At 60.7% G+C, this 11,489-nt stretch overlaps 1 protein-coding gene across 2 annotated transcripts in view; it reads right to left on the bottom strand.

Moving 5' to 3' along the window:
- Window positions 1-809: 809 nt before the first annotated feature.
- RSPH14 (radial spoke head 14 homolog) overlaps window positions 810-11,489 on the bottom strand; it is a 78,274-nt gene continuing 67,594 nt past the window's right edge. The window contains exons 5-7 of one of the 2 annotated variants that reach the window (XM_046640713.1): window positions 5,274-5,499; window positions 3,011-3,177; window positions 810-1,087 (exon numbers count right to left, since the gene is read on the bottom strand). In XM_046640713.1, coding sequence (XP_046496669.1) covers window positions 849-1,087; window positions 3,011-3,177; window positions 5,274-5,499 — 632 coding nt within the window. In that variant the 3' untranslated portion in view covers window positions 810-848. The remainder of the gene's footprint in view (window positions 1,088-3,010; window positions 3,178-5,273; window positions 5,500-11,489) is intronic. The other variant, XM_046640714.1, reaches the window with a different exon arrangement.

Here is an 11,489-nt window from a genome sequence, read left to right as displayed (position 1 = left end):
AAAGAGCTCCCCTGAAACTGAGCTCCACTCCTGCAGCTTCTCTAGCCGAGGTCAGAGCTGGCTCGAGAACCGTCACCCAGCCAGACCAGGCAGGGACGGGGGAGACAAGGAGACCCCACACACACCCTGGGTTCTCCTCCCCACCCGGCCAAGCTCTCCACCCTCCTTGGCCAGTGTCGCTGCGGGGAGAAGAGAGGCAGCTGGAGACACAGGAGGAAGGCTTGCCCAAGGGCCACCCTCATGCCCTGTAGAGAGCGGGGGTGGGCCAGCAGTGTAGCCGCCTCAGGTGACTCCTGCTCTGGAGAGGAAGGCAGCTGTTGGGGGAAGATCTTCAGGAGTACTGTCCCTGTCCTGAGTGCTCATCTCTACAGGTGCTGCTTACAACTAGCAAGAGCCCACATGGGGTGGCACCTTTCACCTCCCTTCCTGCCACCCAGTGTGAGAAGGGAGCAAACCTGCTGAGCAGGGCCATGCCCCACCACACTCCAAGGGCCTGGTCACGAGAGTGTCCAAAGCTTGCGTGGTGCCTGGTTCAGCTGCGTTCCCTCCGCCAACCCAACTCCCTGCCTATCCCCCCACACCCCTCTCCCCACCCCCGCCGCCTCCATGGAGGGCCCAGCCCTGCTCACTACCTTCTTGGCCCAGCAGAGAGCAAGGACGCCTCCTGCGCATCCCTGGGCCCTGGATTCAGCCCGTGCTGGCTCTCCTGGCCTGGCCTTTCCCTTTTGGCAGGTGAGGGGAGGTGTGACCATGTCCCAGGAACAGAAAGTGCCTTTCAGACCCAAGATAAAGAGATTCAGCCCTTTTATTCAGGCATGGCACCTATCAGGGCTGGCCTGATAAGATGCTCAAGGTTTCCACTCGACAACTTTGATGGCGACCAGGGCTGCCCTCCGCACAGCCTCATTGTCATCCTTCTCAAGGGCACGGAAGTTGGGCACGTGGGCCTGCAGGAACCTGCGGCCCTCAGGGGCCTCGGCCAGCATGGTGAGGGCCTTGATGGCGTTCAGGCGGGCCTTGCTCAAGGGTGAGAAGAGCAGCCCCAGGAGCGGGGTGATGGCTTCTGCGTCCAGGGCTGCGTACTTCCCTGCGGGCCACCAACATCAAGGGTTCCTGACGGGCCCTCTGCTCCTTTTCCTCTGCCCTCCACCCCCCCACCTCCAGCCTGTGCGTTTTGGGGAGGTGCCACCTTTACCAGGCTCCCTCCCTCACCCTTGCACCTGCCTCTGCCTCAGCCTAGACCAGGCCCCATCATCTCCTGCCCCTCCAGGCCCTTCACTGGCTTCTCCGCAACCACCTGGCGCCTGTCCTCACAAGGGAACACAAATGGTCTCTTAAAAATTAATATGCAATTATTCAAATATTTCCTGAGCACCTACTCTGCACCAGGCACAAAACACACCTAGGTCTCGCCTTCATGGTGTTACAGTCTAGTGGGGGACACGGACATTAATGTGTAAAAGAGACACCCCACGTAACCCTTTGCTGCCCTCCCCACCACCTCACCTGCTAAAAGGCCACATGGCTGGCCCTGCCCCTGCCCTTCCTGCACTGAGCACTCTTCTCTTTGCTGCTGAGGCCTGTCCAGCCCCTCTCTGCCCTGCTGACTCCCATGGCCTCTGGGTCACCACCCATGCCCCTCCCAGAGGAGGCTCTGCCCCGTCCGGGGCCCACTGCGCGCTGTGCCTCTTCCCCATACACTTGCCACTCTGCCACTCCCACCAAACCGTAGACACCCGAGGCTGAGATGTCTGGGTCCCGGCTGCCCAGGGCAGGGCCTGGCACGAGGCAGAACTGTGGGGACCCTTGGCTGGAGTGATAGTTCTGGAAAAATGTGGCCTCACATCCATGGGTTCCAGCTGTGGCCCGGCCCCCCTGCGAGCCCTCCAAGAGATCCCATAGGAAACCCAGGCAGAGACACTGCACTGAGGACACCCATGAGACAAACACGCACGAGGAGCCCCAGCCTGGTGGTCAGCATCCTGACTGCACCATCGAATGGGGGCTTTGGACTCTGGGAAGGCCCCAACCTCTCCCACTCTGGTGTGTCTCAGATTCCACCAGTGGGGGGTGGCCTGGGAGGACCCCACTTTGGGGGGCTTTGCAGCATGCTGATTGAGAATCAGAGGCCCAGACAGTCCTCCATGGAACGCCAAAGAAGCACAGGGCATAGGGCTGGTGCAGGCAAGTGTGGGCCATGGGGAAAGTTGGGCAGCTTCCAGAGGTCACAGTGGGATGGCCTGTCCCAGTCCCTCCCATTAGCCCAGGGTAGGGGCTAGGGGCTGGGGAGAGCATCTTACACTCTTCTGTGACCCTCCCTCCACTAAGAACAGTAATTTCTTTCCTTTTTTTTCTTTTTTTTTGCTCAGGAAGATTCACCCTGAGCTAACGTCTGTTGCCAATACTCTTTTTGCTTGAGGAAGATTGGCCCTGAGCTAACATCTGTGCCAGTCTTCCTCTATTTTGTATGTGGGTCGCCACCACAGTGTGGCTTGATGAGTTGTGTAGGTCCCTACCCGGGAACCAAACCCAGGCTGCCGAAGTGGAGCACACTGAATTTAACCACTAGGCCACAGGGACTGCCCCAAGAAAAGTCATTTCGATCAAGAAACACCATAGATGCGAGGGCTCCAGTGTTTGCTTAGACCTCCTGATAACTGAATCATGGATGTCAAACGAATCAATCCCAGAAGCATGGGAATTCCAGGCCTAAGGAAGAGCCTGGCAGGAAGGGACAGAGGTCCTAATGCAAGTGACCATGGAGTGGCTACGGGCAGGCAGCCTGCTGTGGCCGGGAAGAAGAGGGAGAGCAGAGGATCAGACCCAGCTTGAAGCCGTCTCAACAACAGGCCAAGAGGAGTATTTTGGAGGGGCAGGGGGCGGTCAATACTCAAATTCACTGGGACAGCTGGCATCCTGGGGGGCTGCAGTGACCCCCGGAATCAGCTCCAACACCTGCACGAGGGACAGCCTGCCCGCGCGGACATGCCCAGCCTGCAGGCCGCCTCACCTTCAGTGGTCACCGTGGCGTACATGAGGGCCCCGGCAGCGTTGGCCTGCACCTCCTTCACCTTGTCTTTCAGCAGATGCACCAGGATGGGGATGACGTCATACTGCCATATCTGCTTCTTGCCCTCCAGAGGGATGCTGGGCCAGAGAAGGGACAGCTGGGTGGCTCTGCTTTGGGGGAGGAGTGGGGCAAGATCCAGGGGAACACCAGAGGAAAGGACTCGTGTTGGGACCATCCCTGGCAGTCTGGGCCTGACTGGGGCTAAGGCGCCAGGGTGCAGGGGAGCACTGGTGTGAGGTTTGGGCCTCACCTCTGTGCTCAGACGACCTGAGAGCACAGATTGGGGCCACTGAAGGTGAGACCACCCAGGAGCCAGGGGACAGTGGAGCCTCGTCCTAAGGTATTACTTGGAGAAGAAACTAGACGTGTTCCCTCTGGCCCCAAAATGGGGAGGAGCAAGACCCAGGGCCACGAACCACAGGGAGACTCGTTTTGACTCCAAGTAAGAGTCTGAGCTGCCAGGGATGGGCTAAGCCATGCAAAGAGCAGCAAGCTGCTGGGGGGATGCTGGTGAGGAGCCACCTCAGGCGAGGTGACTTTCTAGGTCACTTCCAGTCCTGGCATTGCATGAAGCTGTGAAAATGAAAGTGGTGGATGCCCCAAGATTTCCTGAAACTGTGAGAGGTTCAATACTGTGCCCCAAAAGAGAAGGGTTCCTTGAGCTGGGAAATGCTGCCCACGGGGCCTCCGGGAGCATCACAGTGTGTTTGTCCTGCAGCAAAGGACCCTGAGTCACTTAGTTATTTGAATCAACCTTTCCCAAACTTCACCACCCACAGAACCCTCTTAATAACATCTCAAAAGACACCGGTGTCTTGTGTCCTGGGAACCCAGTTTGGGAAGCATGGGGATGGCCAGCCACTAGCTCTGACGTTGCAAGGTGGCTGAGCTTGGAGGACAGCGGGCCTTCACCCTCAGGAAACTGACCAGAGATGCAGAGTCCTGGGCCCCACCTCCAGAGGTCCCACGCCCGTGCATTCCTGCAGCCAGCACTGTGGGCATCTGGTCCCCGGGGCCCAGCTCCAGACCCTGCAGCAGGGGCAGGGTTGCCCCACCTCGGCACTGCTGACATTTCAGGCCAGATGACTCTTTGTGGTGGGGAGTGTCCCGTGCATTGTGGGAGGTCGAGCAGCATCCCTGGCCTCTACCCTCTCCATGCCAGGGGTAGCCCCTCACCCCCAAGTTGGAACAACCACAAATGTTTCTGCATGGTGCTTCATGTCTCTCGGGGGCCAAAGGGCCCCATTTCGAACCTCTGGTGTCAAGCAGCGAGCAGAGCAAAGCCCTGTCTTCAGGAGCTCCCCTTGGGGATGACACACCGGACAGCAGAGAATGGGAAAAGCACAGGCGGGCTGGGGGAGGCTGCCAGGGGCAAGGCCACCAGTTTATAGAGATGGCGTGGTCCTCGGCAGCTTCACTGGAAAGAGACCTCTGAGCAAGGACCTGACGAGGGTCCGTCTGGGCCGGGCCCCGGAATCTGCATGTTCACAACCTCCCGGGATCAGCGGCCCCACTTGCAGAAACGCAGACCCCGGTCTCTAGTGAGGATCCCAGACGGAAGGAAAACCAGGACTGGGGGAGGCTAGAGGTGGCGGGACAAAGGGAGGCAGCCACAGCTCAGGCAGGGGCCCATCCTCGGGAAGCGGGCTGTCCCCCCTCGCAGCTCTGAGGCTGCATGCTTCCTGAGGGCGCAGGCCAGGATTTAGACTGTGACCACGGGTGACCCAGATCTGTCTCCTTGCCTGTAGAGGGAGAGGATCACCCTCCTTGGAGGGGTGTCTGAATGTGCAGCTTGTAGACAACGCCTGGCACACACTGAGCACTGAGTGACCACTGTGACCACAGCTGTGCTGCCGCACTTGCCCTCCTCATGGGGAGGGGGTGACCAACCGTCTCGTTTCACTGAGGACTGGGGGTTTCCTGGGGTACAGGACTGTCCGTGCTAAGCCCAGGGCACTCTCAGGCCGCCAGACATCGATCACCCCAGTGGAGAGGGTCTGCTCCCCCCAGGGCACAAGCAGGAGAGGAGCAGACCCCGGGTGTACACCCTGGAGCTCCAGGCAGTTGGCAGGATGAAGCCCCACTGCTGACTTGCTGCGGGGCCGAGGGTGGCTCGCTTGCCGTCTCTGAGCCTCGGCAGTGGCCCCAGGGCTGGCCACTCCCGCCCTACCCTCTCCGTCCCCATAGCACAGCCAGGCCTAACCTGATGGCCACGAGTGTGCGGGCGGCTTTGCTGCGGATGTTGTTGTTGGCGCTGAGGAGCTTCTCCTTCAGGAAGGGCACCAGGCGGCTGTCCAGCGCCTCAGTGGCATCCTCCATCAGGCAGGCCGCCAGCGTGTCCAGGAGAAGCTCCTGGATATTTTCTTCCTCCCTCTGCAGCTTCCACACCAGTGCGGGGATCAGGCCACTGTTGACAATGCCCTGCGCCCCTGCAGGACAGGAAAGGACAGTGAGGGTGGGACAGCCACCCCCCACCCATTCAGGGGCGAGGAGAGTCCTCAGAGCCAGAGGGGGGCGGGGCCGTTGACAAGACGAATTACAAGAGCCCCCCCCCCCTCCCCCCGCCCCGGCTGCCAGGCAGGGGGCCTGAGCAACCACCAGGAGGCTGTGGCTGACAAGCTGGGGTGGGAACCATGAGGCCTCAAAGGACCCTAAAAGGTGCCAGCCCTTGGTCACCTGTGACTGGGGAGCATCTGTCTTAAACAGGCGCTCAGTGGCCTGGGAAGCAGCAGCCACTCCTTGGAGCAGAGCAGCTCACCCCCGGGGCTCGGGCACTGGAGAAGCCTCCCTCCCTTCCCCACGCAGCCCCAGAGGGGGCTCGGGGAGGAGGGAACAGCCAAGCCCCTCCTTCTCACCCGCAACATCTCCAAGCTGCCAGAGACAGCCGACCAGTGTGGCGGGCCCTTAGGGAGAGGAAGAAGAGCTTGGAATTGGGTCTGAGGCAGAAGATTTAGAGTGCACTGGCCAGCATCTTCTATACCAAAAAGAGCTGTACCCCCAACCCAAGGTGACAGGAAATCCACAGACTCTGGCCAAGGGGTCTGCAGGAGACTGGTGCCCTGCAGGAAGGGGAGCTCCACGTGGCATGGCCCAGGCGCAGGGGCTGGAGAAGCACAGTGTGGTGGGCCTACGCCGTGGACCAGTTCCCCCTCACTCCCTCCAGCTCTCCTCCCTCCTGGGGAATGTCTGGTGGGCTGCCTGGAGGAGGACTCAGAACCGGCCCCCGGCACCCCTGGGGGTCCAGCCCGAGTGAGCCCGGAACTGGAACTGCTCGCAGAGCAGCCCTCCTGGGAAGGGAGCAGGCACCAACAGGGAGGGTGGCCCTTCCCCATGGCACGCAGGTAACCAGCCACAACTGCCCTACAGCCCGCCATCTCCCTGCCTCCCTAGCAGCCACACCGCCAGCTGCGAAGCCATTGACAGCCCCACAGAGGTGGCCGCCGCAAACACCTCTCTCTTCAGCCCTCCCCGGCTAAACCCTCTAATTTACTCTAGAGAGACAAATAAACAGGTTAATTAGCCTAAAGGTCTCTGAGTGCCAATTAGCACCAGGGATTTCCTCTTTGAAGCCACCACCCCAGCCTTCCCCTCTTCCTCCCTGAGGACATCAGGTGGCAGGAGCCCAGGTGAGGCGGCTGGAGAGGCAGGGCCGCGGGTCCAGGGCCTCCCGCTGCCCTGGCCAGCTTCTTCCTGGGGTGTCATGGCAGAGCAGACAGCTCTCCCCATTTGTTCCCAGGGCGCTCACGATACAGGAAGAGTATCTCCTGTGGCTTCAAGAGTATTGGGCTTTTTAAGATTTAATACACGTAGATTTCAAAAAAAGCCTAGGTTGGAATCCTGAATGGATCCAGCCGTGTGACCTCGGACAAGTCGCTTAACCCCTCTAAAGCTGGTTCCCTCATCATTAACACAAGCCTCCCTGGCAGGGGTTGGGCGGCATCAGTGGAGTACTGGGTGGGAGAGTGCTCCGAGTAAGCGACTGTCACTGTGTGCCCAGAACGACTGGACCTAGCAGAGCAAGAGTCTCCTGAATTCCCCGACACTGAGTCCCAGCTCCAAGCAAGGGTTGGGACACGGCGGGACACAAAGACAAGAGCTGCAGTCCCCGCCTGCAGGAGCACCTCCCGGTGGCCCCACAGGCCGCCTCCCCTGGGGGCCTGAGCCTCTCTGCCCCTCGCCCTGTCCTCCAGCTGGCCCACGGCCACACTGCGCGCCCCGGCCTCCTGCTCCCCCTTCGCTTCCACCACCCAGCCGGCCGACCCCTCCCCAGCTCACAGGGGAGAGGTGACAGTCGGACCTTCCAACAAGGATCCTGCTGGCTGATGGAGGGATAAGGATCCTGACAGGGGACACCTGAGCAAAAGCCCGGGGCTGAGGAATTTGTGCATCATCAAATCGGGGCTTCGATGTGTCCTCACTTGCACCCGGGTCTGGGCCTCCTCGGAACGCCTAGGGAGAGGGCTGCTGCTGGAGCCACAGGGCAGCAGAGGCTGCGGGAGGGCAGAAGGAGGGAGTCATGTCAGAAAGTCCAAGTGTTGGAGGTGATCAACTCCACTGCTCTCCCTCTTGAAGAGGATACTGAGGCCCAGAGAGGCTACTCAAGTGCCCCAGGTCCCACAGCGGACCGGGGCAAGACTAGGGCCCTTAGCTCCCCGGGTTCTGTTTCCCAGGCATTTGTCTTGGGCCTCTGCTCCTAGAAATGCAGAGCACCGGGACATGGGTTCATTTTGAGACAGAGGGAGAAGATTAAAAATAAAACGCGTGCCGGGTGTGCCTCTCTGCTCGTTCACTTTGCTTCTTTTCAGCTAAAAGGAGAGTCGCAGGCCTGGCTATTTATAACTAACCCAGATCTGCAATGGCTTGTTCAAGTTGGGGAGGGGGAGTGCACAGACCCCAAGGAAACAAACTAGAGAAACCCCTGGCCTGGCCACAGCTGGGGAATCGGCCGGCCGGTGGGGGGTTGGGTTGGGGGAGCAGGGGAGGTGGGGCACAGAGAAGAGTCAGCCAGGAGGGGACCGTCCAGAGGTCCTGAGATGAGCGAGACCACCCCCACCCTTGGGAAGTAGGGGGACGAGTGGGAGAGTCAGTGGGGACCGGTCACTCCAGCAGAGGTTGACATGTGTAGATGAGGAAACCCAGGGCCCTCGGGGCTCTGTCTGTACGGGAAGGGAGGCCAGAGGAGCGTGGGGCAGGGGGCAGAGGCAGGAGGCACGGCGGTGTTTGGGGAGGGCCCTCAGTCCAGCGATGCAGTGCGGCCGGTGAGCCAGGACGGATTGGTTGATGAGCCAGAAGCTCTGCTGGGATTGAGGGATCACTAAGCCCATGGCATGGAAGCCCCTGTGCTTGAGGTTTGGTCATTTCCTAGGGGTGGGGTTGACACCACCCCAAGGAGCCACTCCTCAGCCAGCTGTCCCCCCTGGGTTGGTGAGGTGCTGGGTGGGCTCAATGAGCAGGGCCCCCTTCCTCTTTCTACCTCAGAGCCCAGCTCTTGTCTCCCAGTCCGGTTCTCCGGGACAGTGAGGACTGAGGATGGAGCGCCGGCCCCGCCCCGGGGACCACGTAGCCATGCTTGGTGCCCTGGGCCCACTGCGCCTCATTGGACCCACCTGTCCAGCTTTAGCCTCCTGCAGGCCCCACGCCCTGAATTCCTGGCACACTTACCCCCAGCTCATGCCTACCTTTGTTCGAGGGGACACTTCTCTGTCCTCAGCTTACTCGGCCTCCCAATATCATGTGACACGGCTGACTGTCTTCCTTCTAGGGACACTCCCGCGGCTCAGGGACCCTCCACTCCCTGGTTTCCCAGCCACCTCTCCGACTGCTCCTCCATCTGCTTAGCAAGTGCCATCCCTTCCTCCAGTGTCTCCTCTCATGTGGGCCCGCTCCTTGGTCCCCACCCTCCCTACTCTTCCACCCTGCCAGGGCCAGCTCAGCGCCGCCCGGCCATCTCCTGACACACGCGGTCGCTGGTGATCCCGTGGCCCTTTACTGAACTGGGCCTCGCGGCCTGCCCTCTCCGCTTGCTTCTCTTCTCCGGGCTGACGAGTGCACGTCTGTTATTTGATTCTGCGTCCCCGGACACCACACACTGTGGGACCACGCCGGCCTAAACATGAAACAGCAACTCGCCGTGCTTCCTCTCAAATGTAAAAAGCTAGTCTTAAATCTCTCCAGTGGTTCTCAGGCCAACGTCCCCAACACTACACGAGGGCCACAGGCCCGGCGTGCCTGTCCCCAGCCCCGCTCCAGCCTCGTGTTTTGGCATCCTCACATGCTGCCCGGCTCCAGCCACACTGGTCTTTCCCAGGTTCTTCCAGCCCTCATGCTCCTTCCACTCAGCGCCTTCCCGCCCTGGAATGTGCTTCTCTCCTGCCCCAAGTCACAGGCCACGTCCTTCCTGCTGTCCCGGTGGCTGGTTCTGCCCCCGCCACGTGACCCCAGAGCCCTGGTGGGTCTCTTCCATCAGGCCTCACACAATCCTAATGGTGAAATATTGTTCTGCCGTCTGCCCTGCCCCGCAGACAGGGGCGTCTAGCGGGCAGCGTCAGGTCTGTCTGAACCCTAGACCTGTGCCCAGCACAGAGAAGGCCGTCAGGAAATGATTGCCGTGTAAGGGACTACACCCATTGGTTGATGCCAAGTGACCTCTCACTTCGAGGTGGCCACCAGGATCAGGTGACAGGGCAACAGCCAGCCCCATTAGGCCCCTCCGTGGGCTAGCCTCTGATCTTGTGCCTGGACTGCTGTTGGGGGTCATCCTACGTTTGCATATAGTTTGCCCCTGCAAACGGCTCAATTCGGACCCCTGATCCCCCAAGGGAACTGCCCTCGCTCTCTCTGAACATGTGCCAATGTGCATTTCTCTGAGGGTTGCCCTCGAGGGATAGCCTCGTATCCTCCCCTTTTGACAGAAGAGGAAACTGAGACTCAGCCAGGTGAAATAAGTCACCCAAGGGTATCCAGGTGACGGCAGCAGAGCTGGGCCTGCGCTTCACCGCCAGCCGCCTCTCACCTCTGACCCACTGCAGGGCAGGGCCTGCACTCCTCGTCTTCCTGGTGTCACAGCTGTTGGCCGCTGTGTGGTCCTCTGGGCAGAGTCCAGCCTAAGCCAGCCTGGCAGTGTGGAGGGCATTTACACACAGAAGCCCCTCAACTGCTGGCCCCCTCCAGAGAGCACTGTGCCAGGTCTGAGGTCGCCTCAGGATGCCCATCCCCAGCATCTTCCCTGTCCCTGACAGTTGAGGCAGCACCTTCCCAGGTGGGGGGACGTTGCAAGTGGTCTCCATTTCACAGCAGAGGACACATTCTCAGAGACGTTATGGGATGACGAGATGTCACAGCGTCCAGCTGGCAGAGCTGGACTCCCACCCCTGGCTTCTGACCACAGACCTGGGCTGGGGCCACCACCCCAACTGCCTCTGCCGATGGTCAGTTCCAGTGCTCCTGCTTGCCAGTGGGGTGATCCTTGTAACGTGACCACGATGGTGCAAAGTGATAAGAAGGCGTCAGCCGGGAGCACCTGCATTTTGCTAGGATGCTCTAGGACGCACAAAGCTTCAGGTTACAGCGATGGGAAAGACAGAGAGTGGCATTAATGTCTGGCTCTCTGGCCTGAGTCCTTTAAGCATAGGAGTTTCTGGCTCTGAGGCCCACAGATGGGCTCCCCCTGAAACTGGAAGCAGAATTTGACAGACTGCCCTCAGGTGCATTTTGCTGAGCACCTGATGCCTTCTATGAGCTTCCCCAAGGCGCCAATGGGACCCTGGCCTTAACTGAGCTGGCTTCCTCCCGCCTCTCCAGTCTAGGTGACAGCTCCTGGGCCCTTCTCCCTCTCCTCCTTCCAAGGCAAACATCCGTGGCCAGGGTTGCCAGGAACCCTGAAGAGCCCCTACAGGCTGCAGTGGGAGCAGCAAAGACGACCAAGCCCTCCCCCCATCGCTGCACAAACCTCAACGGTGCAAACCTTTAGGGTTTGCATAGCCCTTTCACACGTTCTAGCGGATTAGCGCGACAATTCAGGGAGGCAGGTGCCACCAGCCCCACTTAGCAAAACAGGCTCAGACAGGTCAGTCGGTTGCCCAAGGTCGCGGAGGTCAGAAAGTGCCGAGCTGGGTTCGAATTCGGACGGGGCTGGAGGGAGAGGGCAAGCGCGGGCCGGGGCATCCGCCGATCTCAGGCTCGGTCTCCCAGTCTGCGATATGCGGTCCCGCTGGATTGGCACCCCGGCCGGGTCGCAGCAGGGTTCCGGCGACGCCGGAGCGGGCAGCGCGTGCCGGACTGCGGCGAGCGCGGAGCTGCGGCCCCGCCTCTGCCCGTCGCCATTGGGCCACGGGTGCGTCCGTCAGCCACTCGTGCCCAATGGGCGGCGAACCGGCGCTCGTGGCTGGGCGGTGGCGCCCGGCGCGTGGTCACCGGCGGG

This window comes from Equus quagga, chromosome 15 (assembly GCF_021613505.1).
Source record: "Equus quagga isolate Etosha38 chromosome 15, UCLA_HA_Equagga_1.0, whole genome shotgun sequence".
Classification (NCBI taxonomy): Eukaryota; Metazoa; Chordata; class Mammalia; order Perissodactyla; family Equidae; genus Equus; species Equus quagga.
The sequence above is the reverse complement of the archived record's forward strand: the minus strand, read 5'-3'. Positions and strand labels throughout refer to the sequence as shown.